This window comes from Chiloscyllium punctatum, chromosome 1 (assembly GCF_047496795.1).
Source record: "Chiloscyllium punctatum isolate Juve2018m chromosome 1, sChiPun1.3, whole genome shotgun sequence".
Taxonomy (NCBI): domain Eukaryota; kingdom Metazoa; phylum Chordata; class Chondrichthyes; order Orectolobiformes; family Hemiscylliidae; genus Chiloscyllium; species Chiloscyllium punctatum.
Window position 1 is genome coordinate 77,012,551 of NC_092739.1, and position 22,380 is coordinate 77,034,930.

Consider the following 22,380-nt stretch of genomic DNA (forward strand, 5'->3'; position numbering starts at 1 on the left):
CATTAAATAGGCAAGTGGTACATTTGTGGAGCTGGTGTTATAACTTGCTTGTAAATTGGAATGCTTAAGAATATACTTAAGAATTAAATGTTTGTTTCAGGCTTCCTGCCTCCACCTGGCGCTCCACCACCTTCACTTGTGCCATTAGAAAGGTAACATTATAAAACGATAATTTTGAGCAAATTTAAGTACCATTTTGCTTTGCACATACATTTTACAAATAATTGACTGCTTCTTTTCTGCTTTTGAGTCCTGTCTCCCATGTTACCAATTTTGTAATACCTAGGAAGTATTTGCTCAGTTTATTGCTTCAAAATCTTCATCTATCCTTACGAAGTTGTTTACAATCCTGTTTGTATTTTGCATCGTTTACAAATGGATATGAGGGAAATAAAAACACATAGTCACTCTTGGGGGTCACCAATGTTTATACTGTCACAGTCCGAAAGATACATTCATTGGTCACAGTTCATAACTGTCCTGTTACCTGGGCCTGTTAAGATTTCAAAAGCAAATCTTCAAGTAGAGGCAAAGGGCAGAGCTAAAGTGTAAAATGAATACTTTGCATGTCCTCAGAAATGAAATGGATTATATGCTGAAAGAGGGGTGTGATAGATTGTCAGTTAGGTAGAAATTCATACCGAAAGTGTGTTAAAGTTAGTGACATAAAAGGAAATTAGTAAGTAGCTTGGTCTAGAGGAATGGATTCAAGGTTGCTGAAAGAAATAATTGAAAAAGCAGAAGCAACAATCGCAGACTTTTCATCTACATTGGATATTGAAACAGTGTGACAGGGCTACTTTAATTTTAAAAAAGACCATAATACTTGCATCATTTTCCATGATCTGTGACCATTCGTGGAAAGCTAATTTTCAAATATGAATATTTTGCTTGGTCACACAGTGTGCAAAGGTCAAATTGATGAGTGTAAAATAGACTTCAGTATAAAATAATCAAATGAATAAACCAAGTCCCTATGCATGAACTTATAGTCTACTCAGAAGAAACAAGTGGAGATAAGGTAAAACAACATGATAGTGGCTGGGTTTGCATCGCAAGTTTATTTTAGATTTTTTGTCAGAGTTAATTTGGCTTTTATTCTACCCCCACCTCCTAGTGAATTACAACTCATTATGACTCGAGTTATTGAGGTCCTGGTCAAGAAAAAGCACCATGTGATATGTATAGGTAGCTGGGCTCGACTGAATTCCTTGCGGAATATAGAGGGTGTCAGAGTACACTTGAGAGAGAAATCAGAATGGCTAAAAGGGGGCATGAGATAGTTTGTCATATAAGGTAAAGGAGAATCCAGTTAAGTTATACAAGTACATGAAGGGCAAAAGAGTAACTAGTGACAGAATAGGGCCTCTTAAATATCAATAAAGTCTTCTATGTGCAAAACCACAAGAAATGGGCAAGATCCTAAATGAATCTTTCTCATCAGTATTTACCATCAAGAAAGGCATGGATGCTTGGGAGCTTGGGGAGATAAATAATAATATCTTGAAGAAGAAGTGCTAGAAGTCTTAAAATGCATTTTAACATCACTAAATGCTCTGGACCTGATGAAGTGTATCCCAGGACTTTGTGGGAGGCTAGCAGAGATATTTGTAACATTAACAGCCATGGGTGAAGTGCCGGAAGATTGGACAGTTGCTTATGTTGTGCCACTGTATAAGAAATGTTGCAGAAAAGAAATGTTTGCAAGCTACAGATTGGTGAGCCTAACATCTGTGGTGGGTAAGTTGTTAGAGGGCATTCTGAGAGCCAGATCTACAGGCATTTGGAGGCAAGAATACATTTGGGACAATCACCATGGCTTTTTGGGAAATCGTATCTCACAAATTTGATTGAGTTTTTTAAAAGGGTGACTAAAAAAGTAGAAGGCATTGTTGTTTCCGTGGACTTTAGCAAGGCCTTTGACAAGTTACAGCATGGTGGGCTGTTGAGTAAGGTTAAATCTCTCGGGTTCCAGGGAGAACTAGCCAATTGGATACAAATTTGGTTTGACGGTAGAAGGCCGAGGGTGCTGGTCCAGGATTGTTTTTCAAACTGAAGGCCTATCACCAGCGGTGTGCCACAGGGATCGGTGTTATTCTTCATTTATGCAAGTAATTTGGATGAGAACTTAGGAGGTATGCTTAGTAACTTTGTGGATGACACCAAGATTGGTGGAATAGTGGGCAGTGAAGATGATTATCTGGGAATGCAGTGAGATCTTAGTCAACTGGCCCAGTGGGCTGAGAAATGGGAAATGGAGTTTAATTTAGATAAATTGCATTTTGTTGGGTCTTACACAATCTCTGGAGAGTGTTAGAGAACAAAGAGATTTGCAGGTACAGGTTCATAGCTCCTTGAATGTGGAGTCATAAACAGACAAGATGGTGAAGAAGGCTTTTAGCGTGCTTGCTTTCATCAGTCAGAGCATTAACTATAGGAGTTGGAGCATCTTGTTGCTGCTGTACTAGATGTTGCTGAGGCCACATTTTGGAGTGGTGTGTGCAGTTGTGGTCACCCTATTATAGAAAGGATATTATGAAAATAGAAAGATGCAGAAAAGACTTACGAGAATGCAACTTGGACTGGAAGGTTTGAGTTATAAAAAGAGGCTGGATAGGGTGAGACTTTTTTTCCCTGGAGCATAGCAGACTGAGGGGTGACCTTTTAGAGATCTATAAAATCATGAAAGGTGCAGATAAGCTAGAAAGCCAACAACTTTTTCCCATGGTCAGGGAGACTAAAACTGGAAGAAATAGGTTTAAGGTGAGAACAGAGAGATACAAAAGGGTCTGTGGGTTGGTGGAGGGAGGGAGGGGTTGCAATTTTTTCACACACAGGATGGTGAATGTCTGGAACAGCTGCCAGAGGTAATGGTGGAGGCTAGTACAGTTTTGTCATTTAAGAAATATTTGGACAGGTACGTGGATGGATATGGCCTAAATACAGACTAATGGGACTAGTTTAATTGTGAAAACTGGGAAGCCTGAACAAGTTGGGCCAAACGACCTGTTTTCATGCTGTAAAGCTCTGAGACTGTGTGGCTGGAGGGTTGCAAATGTTAGATTGCTGTTCAACGTGTTTGAGGGAGATAGACACAAGTCATGAGAAACTTACTGAAAACCATCACATGGGATGATCGTTTTGCACACTCATCCATATAGTCCATACTACAGATATCCAGTTTCTGGTTGCTTATCATTTTATTCTCTGCACTCTATCAATCTCTGAAATGGTATAATGAAGCTCAAAGGAAGCTTGAGGAACAGCACTTCATTCTTCAGTTAGGTACTTCATGGCTTACAGCGATTTAGACTCCAGACTTCATTCAACAGTTACAGACCATGATATTTGCTCCTGTATTTTTTTTCGCTAGCAGTTATTGATGTCATTTTCAACTCCTCTATTTTCTTTTTTCCTTGCATCATTACTCCTTTAGTCATTTAGCGTCATCTGCATATCTACTGCAAAGTGTGGCTTTTGTTTTTTTTTCCCCTTCCATACTCTCACTTGCTGATTCTCATTTTGTTTTACACTTCTTTGATCTCTAAATTATTCCAGATTTTATTGCATTCAAACTTCACCATCTGCCATGGCAGGATCTGAACCTGATGTCCTCAGAGCATTAGCCTAGGTTTGAAACTGTACATTGCCCTCCTCATGGTTAACATTATTTATAAGCTTAGTATTACCTTCAGATTGTGATAAAAGGTATAGGTTGTGAATTTATATCAAGAAGAATATGGTCGGAACATCTGATGAACTTCATTACAAATCATCCTCCATTTTTAAAAAAAATATATAAGTACTCTTTGTCTCCTGTTACACTCAAATCTGTTGTGTGGCACATTTATCAAATGCTTCATTGGGGCAGTGGTGGCATAATGCTAATGTTACTGGATTAATAATCTAGCAATAGTACCACTAGACCATTGCCTTCCCATTGTTGTGAAAAATACCCACCTGGTTCACTAATATCCTTTTAGGGAAGGAAACTGCTTTCCTTAGCTTGTCTGGCCTGTGTGATTTCAGACTCTCAGCAATGTAGTTGATTAGACAAAAGTGAGGACTGCAGATGCTGGAAACCAGAGTTTAGATCAGAGTGGTGCCGGAAGTGCACAGCAGGTCAGGCAGCATCTGGGGAGCAGGAAAATCGATGTTTCAGGCAAAAGTCCTTCATCAGGAATAGAGGCAGGAAGCCTCCAGGGTGGAGAGATAAATGGTGGGGGGAAAGGGGGGTGGGAGGAGGAGCTGGGAAGAAGGTAGCATAGAGTACAGTAGGTGAATGGGGGTGGGGATGGAGGTGATAGGTCAGAGGGGAGGGTGGAGCAGATAGGTGGGAAGGGAGATAGGCAGGTAGGACAGGTCATGAGGACATTGCTGAGCTGGAAGGTTGTAACTGGGGTAAGGTAGGGGGAGGGGAAATGAGGAAACTGGTGAAGTCCACATTGATGCCCTGGGGTTGAAGCGTTCCGAGGCAGAAGATGAGGCATTCTTCCTCCAGGCATCAGGTGGTGAAGGAGCAGCGGTGGAGGAGGCCCAGGACCTGCATGTCCTTGGCAGAATGGGAGGGGGAGTTGAAATGTTGGGTCACAGGGCAGTGGGGTTGATTGGTGCAGGTGTCCCAGAAATGTTCCCTGAAGCTCTCTGCCAGGAGGCATCCAGTCTCCCCAATGTAGAGGAGACCGCATAGGGAGCAACAGATACAATAAATGACATTAGTGGATGTGCAGGTGAAACTCTGGATGTGAAAGGCTCCTTTGTGGCCTTGGATAGTGGTGGGGGGAGGAGGTGTGGGCGCAGGTTTTGCAATTCCTGCGGTGGCAGGGGAAAGTGTTAGGAAGGGAGGGTGGGTTGTTGGGGGGTGTGGACCTGACCAGGTAGTTATGGAGGGAACGGTCTTTGTGGAAACTGGAAAGGGGTGGGGAGGGAAATCTATCCCTGGTTGTGGGGTCCGTTTGGAGGTGGCGGAAATGTCGGCGGATGACGCAGTTAATGCGAAGGTTGGTAGGGTGGAAGGTGAGGACCGGGGGGTTCTGTCCTTGTTACGGTTGGAGGGGTGGGTTTGAAGGCGGAGGTGCGGGGTGTGGATGAGATGCGTTGGAGGGCATCTTCAACCACGTGAGAAGGGAAATTGAGATCTCTAAAGAAGGAGGTCATCTGGTAGGTCGTGCCTCACAAACCCTATTGAGTTCTTTGAGAAGGTGACCGAACAGGTAGATGAGTATAAACCAATTGATGTGGTTATATGGATTTCAGCAAGGCGTTCAATAAGGTTTGTACAAAATGCGTAAGAATGAGATTGTGGGAGATATAGCAGTTTGGGTCAGTAATTGACTTACTGAAAGAAGACAGGGTGGTGGTTGATGGGAAATGTTCATCCTGGAGTCCAGTTACCAGTGGTGTACCACAAGGGTCGGTGTTGGGTCCACTGCTGTTCGTCATTTTTATAAATGACCTGGATGAGGGCGTAGAAGGGTGGGTTAGTAAATTTGCAGACGACACTAAGGTCAGTGGAGTTGTGGATGTTTTAGGTTACAGAGAGACATAGATAAGCTGCAGAGCTGGGCTGAGAGGTGGCAAATGGAGTTTAATGCGGACAAGTGTGAGGTGATTCACTTTGGTCGGAGTAACCGGAATGCAAACTACTGGGCTAATGGTAAGATTCTTGGTAGTGTAGATGAGCAGAGAGATCTCTGTGTCCAGGTACACAGATCCTTGAAAGTTGCCACCCAGGTTGACAGGGTTGTTAAGAAGGCATACAGTGTTTTAGCTTTTATTAATAGAGGGATCGAGTTCCGGAACCATGGGGTTATGCTACCGCTGTACAAAACTCTGGTGCGGCTGCACTTGGAGTATTGTATGCAGTTCTAGTCACCGCATTATAAGAAGGATGTGGAAGCTTTGGAAAGGGTGCAATGGAGATTTACTAGGATGTTGCCTGGTATGGATGGAAGGTCTTACGAGGAAAGGCTGAAGGACTTGAGGCTGTTTTCGTTAGAGAGAAGAAGGTTGAGAGGTGACTTAATAGAGACATACAAGATAATCAGAGGGTTAGATAGGGTGGACAGGGAGAGCCTTTTTCCAAGTATGGTGACCGTGAGCACGTGGGGGCATAGCTTTAAATTGAAGCGAGATAGGTATAAGACAGATGTCAGAGGTAGTTTCTTTACTCAGAGAGTAGTAAGGGTACGGAATGCTTTGCCTGCAATGGTAGTAGATTCGCCAAGTTTAAGTACATTTAAGTCGCCATTGGACAAGCATATGGACGTAAATGGAATAGTGTAGGTTAGATGGGCTTCAGATTGGTATGACAGGTTGGCGCAACATCGAGGGCCGAAGGGCCTGTACTGCGCTGTAATGTTCTATGTAAAACTATCTATGGTGTGTTCTGTGGTGGAACTGGTCTTCCTGGGAGCAGATATGGCAGAGGAATTGGGAATAGAGGATGGCATTTTTGCAGGAGGTAGGGTGGGAAGAGGTGTAATCCAGGTAGCTGTGGGAGTCAGTGGGTTTGTAAAAAAAAAGGTCAGTGTCAAGTCGGTCATCATTAATGGAGATGGAGAGGCCCAAGAAGGGAGGGAGGCATCAGATATGGTCCAGGTGAATTTAAGGTCGGGGTGGAATGTGTTGGTGAAGTTGATAAACTGCTAACCTCCTCGCGGGAGCACGAGATTGTGCCGATGCAGTCATCAGTGTAGCGGAGGAAGAGGTGGGGAGTGGTGCTGGTGTAACTACGGAAGATGGACTGTTCTACGTAGCCAACAAAGAGACAGGCTGTCAGCTGCCTTCTGGTCAATTACAGGTAGGCAGTAAATACTGATCCAGCCAGCTATGCACATTTTTGTTTAAAAAGAGTTTAATTGGTCTTTGCATAATTTTTAAAAAATAAATATTCTTGGTTTGTCTTGGTCCAGCTGAACTGTAATCACTACCTCCCAAATGTTCTCCCACTGATATCCCTTCACTTGCTCATTTCTGTTTCCTAAAGCTAACTTCGAGTGATGGCTTACGTGTACTGTCTTTTAACAAGAAAGTTAATGCCACATCATATTCCCTTGTGGTTATTCACAGCTGCAGCTCAGCAACTTTATTTATCATGCTCTGTGCTTACGTATCTGCATTCTAAACCTAACAAACATTATGGCTCTCTCAACCCTTTGTGCACTTTTTATCTCCTTGCTCGTGCCACCCCACTTCAATGTTCATTTGAAACCTCTACAATTTTCTTTTGTTCTGTTTGATGGAAATGTGTAGGGATGTCTGATGATCAAATCTCTCACTTCCTCACCCATTAAAAATACACTGACTCGGTTCCTTAATAATAGTGTGAAAACCTACACTGCCCTGCTCAACTCTACACCCTAATTCTACTAAAAACTGACATCCTTTATTAATTCAGATGGACAATCTTATTTTTCCCATCAGCAATGCTCACTGAAGCTAAATTCCACATTCTAAGAGTCTATTGCACTAATTTCTCACTCAAGATTATTAATAATTACAGAAGTGCAAATTGTCTTTAAACTTTATTTTATTTACATTATGAGACACAGACTTGCAGTTATATCTTTCCCTTCAGGACTACAGACCAATCTGTATGATTTACAGTAAATTAACAACTTTGAAATGTTTTCTTTGTTATAGTGTCAGAAAAACAGCAGCCATGTTTCACACAACAAATCCCCACAAACAACAATGTGATAACAGTCAGAATCTTTTTTATTTGATTGACAACTTGGGTGTCTCTTTCCCTCCAGATTAAGGATTGCACTATGCTTTGATATAGATTTGTTTGATATGCTTTCTTTCACTATTCTTTTTCTCAAAATTCTGCTTCTTCCACAAGCCTACAATCCCATGCTCTAACTTGGTTTCATCAGACTTTTTAAAATCACGCCCACTTGCAAATGGAAAATGAAAGAGTCATGGATACACTATTGTCCTGTGCAGAAAACATCAATTCTGTTAGTTTTCTGTTCCCTAGATATAATTTTAGCTTTGTAGCTCTATATCTTTAGTATAATGTGGTATATTTTTCATAGTTCAAGCACCTTACCAAGGGACTCATCAAATCTTCTCCTAAGTCAATTTTAATTTGACTGTTTTTGTTACACATTCCAGCATTGTTTTCATCTTTGATATTTGTACAAGATTAAATGTCACAGCTCCTAAAAGACTACATATTTTAATCGTGTGATTCAGAACAGAAGGCATTACGTGAATCACTTATGTAAACAAGCTAATCTTAAACTTGTATTTTTCTAAATAAGATCCAAACCTCTCAACCTAGTAGTTAGGAAAATTATATTTGACTTTTTCTTTCCAGACAATTTAAATTTAAACCTCAGTTGTTCATACTGAGTAGGTTTCCTGTCCTTCAAGGGGGAACGATTTTAGATCACATTTCTTCAATGCACATAATGTGATGCCAAAGTGTTGAGTATCTCTTATAAAAGCTACTGAGTTCCGTGTTTGTACATGTAAAATTTACATTGATATGGTTGAGCCAGATTTCAATAAATGTCTTCTTTGTTGAATGTAGTTTTTCAACATCAGATTATGCCACTGTGCAGTCAGCAGTTTTTTTTAAAACCAGAATTTCAAAATTGCTGCTAAGATCAGAAATATGTAGCATCAGCAAGGAAATTTCGATCAACTATGCCTTTGAACAAATAGAAAAATTTTGAAGCGTACAAATTATTTTAACTGCTGGTCAGAATAAAGTACTTTTCTCACCATCTACATACTGACCCTAGAAATACATAATTTAAAGCTATTGGGTGTTCATAACCTGCCGACACTGTTGCACTTTTGCAAACAATTGTAATGACTATGAAAAAGCAAAAATCAGACTTTGACACTACATGACATTAACCTCAATTTCTGTCAAAATGCATTGTTGGCGATTTATATTCTTGCAGTTATCCAAAAATTTCGTGAAGCAAGAAACACACAGGCCTGTTTTTATATCATAGAAATATAGACTATGGAGACAGAAGTAGCCAATCTCCTCTGGGTCTGCTCTGCTATTCATTATGATATTGGCTGATTATCCAACTCCGCCTTTTCCGGTTTTCTACCACCCCCCCCCCCCCCCCCCCCCAATATCCTTTCACTCCTTCACTTCCAGGTGCTATATCTAACTCTTCCTTGAAATCATACAATGTTGGCCTCAACTGCATTCTGTGGTAGTGAATTTCACTGGCTCACCACTCTCTGGCTGAAGAAATCTTTCCTCATCTCAGTCCTAAATGGTTTTCCAAGTATCCTTAGATTATGTGCCATATTTCTGGACTCCTCTGCATCTACCCTGTCTAGTCTTGTTAGAATTTTATAGGGTTTCCATGAGATCCCCTTCTTCTGAACTGCAGTGAATGTAATCCTAACCATTTCAACTTCTCCTACGTAAATTCTGCCATCCCAGGAATCAGTCTTATTAACCTTCACTGCACTCCCTCTATAGCAAGAACATTCTTCCTCAGATAAGGTGACCAAACCTGCACAATGTATTCCAGGACTATGGTCTCACCAAGGCTCTGTATATTTGCAGCAAGACATCTCTGCTCCATACGTAAATCCTGTCACTCTGAAGGCCAACTTCCATTTACCATCTTGACTGCCTGCTGTACATATACCTTCAGTGACTGGCTCTGGTCTTGTTGCAAATTCTCCTTTTGCTATTTACAGACATTCAAATAATAATTTACCTTCCTGTTTTTACTCCCATGTGGATAACCTCACATTTATGTATCCACAATATGTTTGCCCACTCATTCAGCTTGTCCAAATCATACTGAAACATCTCTGCACCCTCCTCACAATTCATACTCCCACTCAGCTTTGCCTCATCTGCAAATTTGAAGATATGGTGTTTAGTTCCATCAACCAAATCATTAATGTATATTGTGAATAGCTGGGGTCGGAGAGCTCCATGCTGTACTCCTCTTGTCACTGGCAAAACCATTTGGAAAAAGACCTGTTTATTCCTATTTTCTTTTCCTGTCTCAACCAATTTTCTATCCATCTCAGTCCATTACTCCCATTCCCATGTGCTTTAATTTTATACATTAATCTCTTCTGTGGGACTTCATCAAAAGCCCTTTGAAAGTCTGAATAATCAACCACATCCACTGACTCTCCCTCATCATCTCTATGGATTACATCCTCGAAGAATTCCAGTAGATTTTTCAAACATGATTTCCCTTTTGTAAATCTATTCTCTTGTTTGATCCTGCCAATGCTTTCCAAATGGTCAGTTATTCATTCTTTTATAATGGACTCTAGCATTTTTCCAGGCAGAAGTGGGTACTGCAGATGCTTGTAATTAGAGTCAAGATTAGAGCAGTGCTGAAAAAGCGCAGCAGGTCAGGCAGCATCTGAGGAGCAGGAAAATCAACGTTTCTGGCAAAAGCCTCCTGATGAAAGGCTTTTGCCTGAAACATTGGTTTTCCTGCTCCTCAGATTCTGCCTGACCTGCTGTGCTTTTCCAGCACCACTCTAATCTTGACTCTCGCATTTTTCCCACTATCAGTGTCAGGCTGACTGGTCTACAATTCCTGGTTTTTCTCTCTCTGTCTCCCTTCTTACATAGAGGGATTAGATTAATTACCCTCCAGTCTATAAGAACTAAGTAAGTTAGCTTGCTGAGCTGGAAGGTTTGTTTTCAGATGTGTCGTCACCACACTAGGTAACATCATCAGTGAGAGTCTCCACTGAAGAGCTGATGGTATGTCCCACCTCTCTATTTACAGGTCTTGATTTCTTAAGGTGGGTGATGTCATTTCTGGTTCTTTTTTTTTCAAGGGAAGGTAGATGTTTTTATTGATTGAGTTCTGGGTAGAATGCCATGCCTCTAAGAATTCTCGTGCGTGTCTTTGTATCTCCTGTCCGACGATGTGTGTGTTGTCCCAGTCAAAGTGGTGTCCTCCTTTGTCTGTATGTATGGAAACTAGTGATAGTGGATTGTGTTATTTAGTAGGCAGTTGGTATTCATGTATCATGGTGGCAAGTTTCCTGCTAGTTTGTCCGATGTAGTGTTTTTTTACAGTTCTTGCATGGCATATTGTAAATAACGTTAGTTTTGCTGGTGGTATCTAATGGGTCCTTTAGATTCATTAGTCGCTATTTAAGTGTGGTGCCATAAAGCACAAAGTATTCACAATTAAGTGAAAACTTGTCTTTTTAACATTACTTGATCCATTCACATTAGTTTTCACTATGTCCTTGTTTGATCCTGGCCCTTGATTTCTCTGCCTATTACTTGTATTATTGTCTTTTTTCTGTCTTTCGTTCTTGTCCTTGATACCCCTTCCTTTGACTCCTTGCATAGGTTCCAATCCCCTATCATTTTAGTTGAAAGCCTCCTCAACTACTCTAGCAAATACTCATCCCAGGATATCAGTCCCAGTCACAGTCACAGAGATGTACAGCGTGGAAACAGACCCTTTGGTCCAACTCGTCCATGCTAACCAGATATCCCAACCGAATCCAGTCTCGTTTGCCAGCACTTGACCCATATGCCTCTAAACCCTTCCTATTTATAACCCTATCCAAATGCCTTTTAAATATTGCAATTGTGCCAGCCTCCACTATTCCTCGAACAGCTCATTCCATATACTCACCACCCTCTGCATGAAAAAGTTACCCCTTAGGTCCCGTTTATATCTTTTCTCTCTCATCCTAAACCTAAGCCCTCTAGTTCTGGACTCACCCACCCCAAATAAAAGACTTTGTCTATTTATCCTATCCATGCCCCTCATGATTTAATAAACTTCTGAGGTCACCTCTCAGCCTTCGCTCCAGGGAAAACAGCCCCAGTCTATTCAGGCTCCCCTATAGCTCAAATCCTCCAACCCTGGCAACATCCTTGTAAATCTTTTCTGAACCCTTGCAAGCTTCACAACCTCCTTCTGATATGAAGGACACCGGAATTTCACGCAATCTTTCAAAAGCGGATTAAGCAACATCCTGTGCAGCCGCAACATGACCTCCCAAATCCTATACTTAATGCTCTGACCAATAAAGGAAAGCATACTAAATGCCTTCTTCACTATCCTATCTACCTGTGACTCCACTTTCAAGGAGCTATGAACCTGCACTCTAAGGTCAGCAAAGCGATCACCCAGTCGGCGTTTTGTCTCTCCGATATAGAGGAGACCACATTGGGAGCAACGTCTGCATCCAGTCAGGCCCTGCACCTTCATGTGGCTTGCCACGTCAACACGCAATCCTGCTCCCATGCCCACATGTCTGTCCTTGGCCTGCTGCACTGTTCCAGTGAAGCTCAATGCAAACTGGAGGAACAGCCTCTCATCTTCCAACTAAGCATGTTACAGCCTGCCGGCCTCAACATCAAATTCAACAACTTCAGATGATTATTCCCTCTCGACCCCTCTGTTTTCATTCTGCTCCGTAATTTTATTTCATTTATTTTATTTTTTATATTTTTTTTCACTGTTCTGTACCTCTTATTTCTTGATTGTCTCTCTTTCTCTCGCTCCCCACTCTCTTGTCACCCTTTTCCTCTCCTCTTTCCCCCTTTGCTATCCTTGTCCCCTGTTTTCCATTTTGCCTCTGCTTCACCCATCCCCCACATATTTTGTCACATAGCACTGGCTTCAGACTTGGTCATTCACAGCTCCTAATCTCCCTATAATCTCTCTCTGCACTGTCATTATCACCTCTTTATTGCTACCTTTGCTTCTGGAGCCATGACTCACCTTCTCTCAGCCTAGTATAAATACCTCCCTATTTCCCCCTTTTTTTAGCTTTGACAAAGGGTCAGTTAGACTTGAAACATCAGCTCTTTTCTCTCCTTACAGATGCTGCCAGACCTGCTGAGATTTTCCAGCATTTTCTCTTTTGGTTTCAGATTCCAGCATCCGCAGTAATTTGCTTTTATTAAGTGTATATGTCCTGCTAAGATTTGCTTTCCCAAAATGCAGCACCTCGCATTTATCTAAATTAACCTCCATCTGCCACTCCTCAGTCCATTGACCATCTGATCAAGATCCCATTGTCATAGAGATGTGTAGCATGGAAACAGACCCTTCGGTTCAACCCATCCATGCCGACCAGATATCCCAACCTAATCTAGTCGCACCTGCCAGCACCCGGCCCATATCCCTCCAAACCCTTCCTATTCATATACCCATCCAGATGCCTTTTAAATGTTGGAATTGTACCAGCCTCCACCACTTCCTCTGACAGCTCATTCCATACATGTACCACTCTTTGTATGAAAAATTTGCCCCTAGTCTCTTTTATATCTTTCCCCTCTCACCCTAAACCTATGCCCTCTAGTGCAAAATACTCGTTTAGTATCTTCCCCCATCTCCTGCGGTTCCACACAAAGGTTGCCTTGCAAATCTTTGAGGGGCCCTATTCTGTCCCTAGTTACCCTTTTGTCCTTAATATATTTGTAAAAACCCTTTGGATTCTCCTTAACCCTATTTGCCAAAGCTATATCATGTCCCCTTTTTGCCTTCCTGATTTCCCTCTTAGGTATACCCCTACTGCCTTTATACTCTTCTAAGGATTCACTCAATTTCTCCTGCCTATACCTGATGTATGCTTCCTTCTTTTTCTTAACCAAGCCCTCAATTTCTCTAGAGTTGAAAAGTGTGGCGCTGGAAAAGCGCAGCAGGTCAGTCAGCATCTGAGTAGCAGGAAAAATCGACGTTCCGGGTGTAAGCCCTTCTTCCTGAAGCAGGGCTTATGCCCAAAATGTCGATTTTCCTGCTCCTCGGATGCTGACTGACCTGCTGCGCTTTTCCAGCACCACACTTTTCAACTCTGGTCTCCAGCATCTGCAGCCCTCACTTTCTCCTCCTCAATTTCTCTAGTCATCCACCATTCGCTCCACCTACCAGCCTTTCCTTTCACCCGAACAGGGATATACTTTCTCTGGACTCTCATTATCTCTTTTCTGAAGGCTTCCCATTTTCCAGCCATCTCTTTGCCTGCAAATATCTGCCCCCAGTCAGCTTTTGAAAGTTCTTGCCTAATACTGTCCTGTTCACTTGTAACCTGTCCAGTTTTTACAGGTTCCACCTTCCCGCAGAATCTGTTCCAATGCCCCAGGAATCTGAAACACTCCCCTCACACCATCTTGTCAGTTATGATTCTATCAGATATGTTCCTGCTGTTTCTGCTCTGCTTAGAACTTGGCACTTGGTGTAATCCTAAGATCGTTACTTTTAAGGTCCTACCTTTTCAACTTCCTTCCTATGTTCTGCTTATAGAACTTAATCCTTTCTTTTAAACTATATTGTTATACCAGTGTGTCCCATAACCACTAGCTGTTCACTTTCTCCTTCCTGAATATCCTGAAGTCTTGTTTGGAGCCCCAAAAGCTCCTGTCTGTTTCCTGTATGGTCGAATCCCCTATAACTATTCCATTCCCACAACTTTTACTCCTCTCTTGTGCAACAAAACCAACAGAGGTGCAACAAATTTGGCTGCTGCTGCTTCCCCGAGAGGTCATTCCCCTCAAAAGTATCAAAGTGGTACACCTGTTCTGCATGGAATAGTCACAGGAGATTCCTGCACTGCCTGCTGAGTCATCTTACTCTGCCCGATGGTCACCTTTCTGCCTTCAAAGTCTTTGTCTGCAGTGTGACCACATGTACTGTCCTTGATACGCTCCACTTTGCTGAAGTTCCACAGTCACCCCAGCTGCTGCTCCAGCTCAGAAACCTGGTCTTCCAGGAGCTGTTCCTGCAGACATTGCCTACTCACATGCTGGTCCTGGGCACTGGAAAGGTTGCCAGCTTCCTATGTAAAGCAGGAAAAGAGTATATCATGGTTTTAAGCTCTCCTGTCATGGCTTGCCTGTGAGATGTTTAACATCAATTACTCGAGGGCCCTTATTCCCTCATCCTAATTATTATAAAATATAGTTTTGCAAACCATAAACCGCATAACAAAAAGTAAAAAGCACCTCTTTGCCTCTGCACTGAATTCCCAATTTGCTTCACATTCCCAGAGCATGCACTTAGTTTTTCTGTATTTCACTCGTAATTACTATGATTTACTGCATTTGGATCTTCTTTGCAGAAAAGGTTTACAGAAATAAGTGCAAGGGAACTATCCCTGGCCAGTGTTTATCCCTCAATCAGCATCACTAGAATGACATTACCTGATCGTTATCATGTTGCTATTTGTGGGAACTTACTATATGTTTTTCACTGCTCCTTTTCCTGTATTTTAATAATGAATACATTTCAGAAGTACTTAATTCATGGTAAACTGCAATAGAATGTCCTGTAGTCCTGGGAGGGGCTAACTGGGGTAAGATGGGGGGAGGGTAAATGAGGAAACTGGCGAAGTCCGTATTGATGCCCGTGGGTTGAAGTTCCAAGGCAGAAGATAAGGCATTCTTCTTCCAGGCATCGGGTGGTGAGGGAGTGGCGGTGGAGGAAGCCCAGGACCTGCATGTTCTCAGCAGAGTGGCAGAGGGAGTTGAAATGTTGGGCCACGGGCAGTGGGGCGGTGACGTCACCCCCATTCACCTATTCCAGCTCAACACTGTCCTCATGACCTGTCCTACCAGCCAACCCTCCTTCCCATCTATCCGCTCCATCTTCCCCTCTGACCTATCCCCTCCATCCCCATCCCCATCCCCATTCACCTATTGTACTCTTTGCTACCTTCTCCCCAGCACCCCCCCCCCCCCCCAATTATCTCTCCACCCTGGAGGCTTCCTGCCTCTATATCTGAAGAAGGGCTTTTGCCCGAAACGTCGATTTTCCTGCTCCTCGGATGCTGCCTGACCTGTGCTTTTCCAGCACTACTCTGATCTAAACCCTAGCCATGGAAAATGCAGGGTTGCAGGGATAGGGTAGGGGAGTGGATCTGGGTGGGATACTCTTTGAAGGGTCAGTGTGGACTTAGTGGGCTGAATATGGCCTGCAGGGATTCCATGATTCTGTGATTTCCCTTACAATAAATAATATTTATTTATTTGCCTTTTTAATCACCTGCTGTACCTGTATATTAAGTTTTAGTTTCATGTTCCATGACACCAGATTCCTCTGCACCACTAAGCTCTGCAGTCTCTCTTAATTTAAATGCTGAATTGCTTTTTCAGTCTTTGTGCCATGTTTTTGCACATCATGCTCAGTCTGCCAAATGGTAAAATACCGTAAGGCGCAAACCTTCCTTCATAGGAACAGGAGTATACCATTCAACTTCTCAGGTCTGGTCTGCAATTCAGGTGAGATCATGGCTGATCCATATCCTAACTTCATCCATGTTCCTTAATACCCTTGGTCATGACTAAAAGTTTATTGATCTCTGAGCTAGCATCTGCATTTATGGAAGCGAGTTCCACTTTCCTGTTCACTTTGCACAACTTTATTTCATTACACCTCCAAATGGCATGGCTCTGACTTGAAACGTATGTACTTTATTCCGAATTTAAGGACAGTCGATCATTTTTAAGGTACAGTGTCCAGAACTCTACACTGTGCGCGAGATTTGTTCAATTTAGGGCTTTGTACAGCTGAACCAATACTCCCTCCTTTTTTAAATTTACATTTTAACCCACTAGTTGTAAAGACTAACATTTCATGAACTTTTTTGATTATTTTCATACCTGACTTCTACTTTTCAATGATGTGTTTGCACAAATCCCTAAATTTCCTTGAAGCTGAATCATACCTCCACTGAAATGCATCTACCATTGTTTTCCCCACTGGTTTAGTTTTTAATTTTAATCTCCACTGTATTTTTATGTTCCTGTCTTCTCTGCCACTAATCTTTTGTTTTGTTGGCCAAATTTCTCCATTTGAAATTATTCAGGGACCAATGGAAAGCTAATATGATTTTCACCTCTTGGTTATGATATTTTCTTCACGACCAATGCACTGCCACATTCTCTGACCCAAGTACTACTTACCCCTTCCTCATGGAACGTGTTAGATTCTGTTTTGGTGATATCGGAGCAAATGATTCTCATGTGTTTATGCATACTTCTCTTTTTTTTAATGGAGTACTTTAAAATCATAGTATTATACAACACAGGAAATGACCATTCAGTTTAACATACTCATATTAGCTCTCTGAAGGAGTTATTTGATTGAGTGTTCTTGTGCTTTAGATATATATTTTGCACTTCCCCTTTAAATGTTTATTTACCTTTTTTATGTATTTCAACTCTGTTTCTAATAGTGTTTCATGTCCTAAGTCTTTGCACCAAGATAGTTTACTGAATTATTTCATTCATTCTTTTAGTAATGCTAAATTTGTGCTTGCAGGTTACTGATTTGGAAGTGAGAGTTGGCTCAGTTGGAAAACTTCCACTTCTGAGTCAAATGTATGATTCTGAGTCCACTCTAGATAGCCCTAGCAAGTGAATCGAAGAGACCTCTGAATACTGGGTTGCCATCCAGCTGGGTATTTGCTTCAGATTGAGGTGATGGGGTTTGAAACACTACTCCATACCTAACTGCACCCTTACTACCCACATTGTTCTTTGTTAGCAGAAATAACCCAGAGCTGTTGATTGTAAAAGCTATTGAGAAACTGGATTACCTCATGATTGACACGCACAGAAGATAACAAAACAGTGAAACAAATTAAATTTAAATTTAATTCACTATTATTGCTATAATCAGTATCAAAATGAGTGAGCCATTTATGAAGAAATTTATCTTGCACTCCTGCATTTAGAAGCTTGGTCATGGCGAATCCTTTTGTCTTTCATTAGAAACAAGAATAAAACTATCACTCATGTCTAGCCTGTTTGCTGCTTTTCATGCATGTGCCATCCTCATATGTTGGCTACTGCTGGAGTGCAGACTCTAGTAAATGTGAATCTGATTTAACAGTATATTTATAGAACAATGGATTAATGGTCCACCTGTTTAAAACTTGAATTTCTTGGATGAGTTTACCTACATAAATATTCTACCGGAAGGATATATGGAAGTATTCAATGAACAGTTGGCATTTTGCCAACCCGTTAGGCAGTGAGCAAGGTAACCTGCCAATTCTTCAGTGCGTGGGTTTCTAAGTCCAACTGCACCTTGAGTTCTAAATTAAAGCCAGTCACATCAAACGGTCCAGAAAAATACTGCTCTGGTAAGGAATCTTTGCCTGTTACACACCTAAAACCTATTTATACTAAAAGTCAATTGTCCCTAAAATTGAATTTATTTTAACTTATGAGCCCACCTTTTAATTGCAGATATTTATAAAAAGGTGTATTTAAAAAGCCAATTTCCCCACTTTCTTTCTTTCAAAGAAACATTTTTCAAATCTTTGTCTTCCAATGTCATAATCGTACTTAGACTTCAAAAGTATTTCATTGGCTGTACTGAGAGTGAAAGGTGTGATATATGTGCTAGCTGTTCTTTTCATTGGAGAGTCCTTTTAAGTAACTAATGATGGAGATTGAAATGCTGGGTAACATCATTGAGCTCATAAGGTAGAATCTTGCTTACTCTCCCAATAATATCCAGTCATACACAACAGGAATGCCTCAGGTTTGACGTGTGGTCTTTGCCTCAGTTGAGATGTCAGGACTCAATAATTGCTATCAATACTCTTAGTTCAGGAAAGAGAATATGATCCAGGGTTCCCATCCTTCATGATAATCGAGCTCTTTCTGGAAGACCGTATGTGTGGATGTCAAAGCACAGTTGCACTGTCAGATAGTGACCCGAGGCTGTTGAAGTACACCATGCTGCCTGGAGGAAGAGCAAAATTTGGCAGAATTTCTTTCAAAGAAACAAACTATCTTGTTGCTATGTTAAGTGGTTTGCATTTTATAAAACCTTCCCCATTTCCAAAACAGTGCTAAAATTAACTGCTTGTAACTTGTTCACATCATGGTTCACTCATTACTTACTTCCATATTTTATTTTACTGTGATATTGATTCCATTATTTGAAATGATTCAATGGTTTCCTATTACATACAACTCCATGCAAGTAATTTGCAGGTAGGAAACAGATTGGATAACGGTAGAGATTTTGTTTGCATTAGGATTGCCTAGCATCTATACCACAGAAATGGGCAATATCTATCATGAGCTTTTCTTGAGTAAGTGTTGTGCTGTTGATGTGATATACATGATTTATAAGAGTCTATGGGAAAGTGTCAAATGATTTTAAAAATTGAAGCTACTGGAATAAAGCTGCAGGAGCAAGATTGGCTGAATGGCAGAAAACAGAATAATAGTCAATAATTTACTTTAGGATGTAAAGTAAGGTTCATAGGAGCCAGAGTGCCAGAGTAGACCATGTAGCCCCCTCCCCCCATTCATCGCCGTTCTTCAGAGGTCATGCTTTTCTTGATCTGTTAATATTTTAATCTTGCATATACAGCATGTAATTTCAAATTTTTCATATGGCCTGAAACATAGTGAATTGAGAGGAGGATAATAGATCTCAACAGAGAATAGACTGGTAGAAAGATGGGCATGTGTAAATGAAGTTCAATGAAGAGAAATCTGAAGTGGGACGTTTTGGTAGGAAAGAGGATTAGAGTTGAAAAATTAAAATTTTAGAGTGTGTGTATATGTGCACAGATTATGGAAAGTGGTTTCAACATAGCAGCATCTAGTACAAAAGTAAAGAAATTACTATGAACTCATCTGGAGTAATGGTTTACCTCAACTAGAGGATTTTATGCAATTGTGGGCAGCACATTTTCGGAAGAATGTGAAGACTTTAGAGATGGAGTGGAAAATCTTAACAGGAATATCCTAGGGACTAAGAGCATGTCATTTAAGTGAATACATTCGTGGAACTGGTGGGTTTTTTTCTCCTTGGAGAAGTTGGGATAAAGTTTGACAAAGCTGTTCAAAATCATTTAGGGATCTGGACAAAAACAAAGAACAATGGACGCTGGAAATCTAAAACTCAGCAGGTCTTGCAGCATCTGTGGAATGAATAACAAATTTAAAGTTTTGAGTCAGATGACTCTTCATAAAAAGAGAAAATGGATTGGAAAGAGTGTTTGTACTGATGATGGTCAGGGAGAGTGGTGAACTGTTGAGTAGAATACATGAAGAGAGAAGGTAAAAACAATGACTGCAGATGCTGAAAACCAAATACTGAATTAGTGGTGCTGGAAGAGCACAGCAGTTCAGGCAGCATCCAACGAGCAGCGAAATCGACGTTTCGGGCAAAAGCCCTTCATCAGGAATAAAACGTCGATTTCGCTGCTCGTTGGATGCTGCCTGAACTGCTGTGCTCTTCCAGCACCACTAATCCAGTACATGAAGAGAGAGCCCAGGGAGAGAAAAAAGGGATAGGCAAACAAAGATCTGATGGTAAGTGGTGAGAGAAATGCTGAGTGCTAACAAGGTAGAGAAACACATTCCATTGATTTTAAAAGTCAAATACTCATAATAAGTTGCATGACGAGAAAATTGATAGCAACATGATAAAGTTTTATCAAACAGCAATAGCTAGGATCTGTGATGTGAAGTAATCAGATTCATTTGTGTGTTTCAAAATGGAATTGAACAAGAGTAAATTGGGCTATTGTGAAAGTGGAACTAGCTGAGTTGCTCTTGCCGAACCCAAGGCTGGTTGAATATCCTGGATCTCCATTCAACGTTTTGACTTTGAACAAGAATTTTACTCATTTAAAACCTGTCCGCAATTTAAGTTGAAATTGGGTCCTTCTTGTTTTTATCTCTCAATTACTGTTTGAATGCTTTGAGATCAAGACTACATAGCCAAATGCAAACTACAAAACCATTATAAATAGCATCTCATCTTTCAACATAACACGTGGGCAACTGTACTTCACCAGTCAAAGTGAATACTGAGAGAGTTGATCAGTAACTTTCTCTCCCCTGAGACTCCCTCACTGTGCTGTAGCAATGGTTGTGACGTGTAACTTCAGATAGGACTGACTCATGCCTATGCAACATGCACCACTGTATCTCCCAGAAGAAATTTCCAATGTCATAACTGATGCCAAATTGTGGGGAATGTGGTGGGTTAGGTTGTGCCCATTAGAAGCTAAGTTAATACTACTTAAGCATGTTTCATATGGCCATTTACAAAGCAGGTTTTTGACCACACTCAAGGTGAGAGGTTTGTTCGTCTGATTCTGCGACTGAGTTCCCATGTCAGTACTTTTAGTAAGGATGGCATTTTATCCAGTGATTAATCTATCGCTGTTTTGAATGTTCAGTTGCATCTCTATTTTCTTGTGGCATAGGTGACACTTCAGTCATTAAAATATTTATGTCTTGTGACTTCTAGTGGACCTCCAACATACAACAACCGTACTACTGCTGCATTTGGTTATGCAAGCAATGGTAAGTGTTGCCTGTTACTTTGCCTTGTAAACATTTTGAGTTAGTTAAAGAAAATACTTCTGAACATTCCAGTCATTTATGTTTAGATATTTTTCTTTTGCAAATTAGTGAATGCAGATGTGACATCTTTCTATATTTTTTTTCATTTGATCCAAAATTTTTTTCATTGACGTATTTTTCTTAGTTTCAGTGCGAAATGGCGATGATGTAACTGTTGGCTTAGAAGACCTATTAAAACGATCCAAAAATTTACACTTGTTTGTTGCTAATTTTTCCTTTCATTAATGGTTAGTCACGATACCTGTTGTGATACGTAAAATTTTAAAATCAGCATTATTTTCATCACAACAAATTAGATGAAGGATTGATTTAAGGGAAGTGGACAAAGTATATTGAAAACTGACTGTTTACATTTTAGGATCTGCACCATCTTTTGCTTAATGGCTTTGTTATTACATGTAGACTATAAAATTGTTTGCTGGAAATGGGTGTTGATGGCAAGGCTGTATCTATTGTCTATTCATATTCACTCTTTGCCTGTGAATGTAATGACGAGTTTAGCTGACCTTTTCTACAGTGGTTTTCTCGGCTACTTCAGAGGTCATACATATAAATACAAACAGATGGAGATGGCAGTTTTCTTTCCCTTAAGGACGTTAATTTATAATTGAACTTTTACAAACATGATCTTCATTTACCATAGTGCTAACCCACATATTATTGGATTTGTTGGTCCAAATTTTGCAGGCAAGAGCAGACAAACAATGCAAGCTATTCATTGAGTGGATGTACTATGTGTACAGGCTTTTACACTGAAATTTAGAATAATTATTAAGCAAAAATAATATGCTTTGGTTTCCATATGATCATTCAAAGTCACCTATACAGAGTGGCAACCTGTAGAGACATGTAGAAGGTGTGATCACATGGAGTTGGTGAAGTAGATAATATTCAATGCATTTAAGGAAAAGATGGACAAACGTGGAGAATATGGTACTGTTGGGTTTAGATGAGCAATGATGCAGGAGGTTTAAATGGAGCTTTAGTATCAGCTCAGACTGAATATCCATTGTAATTCTAGGTTAATTTTCAAAAAA

At 40.8% G+C, this 22,380-nt stretch overlaps 1 protein-coding gene across 3 annotated transcripts in view; it reads left to right on the top strand.

Annotated features, from left to right (window-relative positions):
- The window catches only part of fip1l1a (FIP1 like 1a (S. cerevisiae)), a 109,429-nt gene that overhangs the window by 62,336 nt on the left and 24,713 nt on the right, over positions 1 to 22,380 (top strand). For all 3 annotated transcript variants that reach the window (XM_072569454.1, XM_072569462.1, XM_072569444.1), the window contains exons 12-13: positions 101 to 152; positions 21,228 to 21,283. In XM_072569454.1, the coding sequence (XP_072425555.1) occupies positions 101 to 152; positions 21,228 to 21,283 (108 nt within the window). The remainder of the gene's footprint in view (positions 1 to 100; positions 153 to 21,227; positions 21,284 to 22,380) is intronic.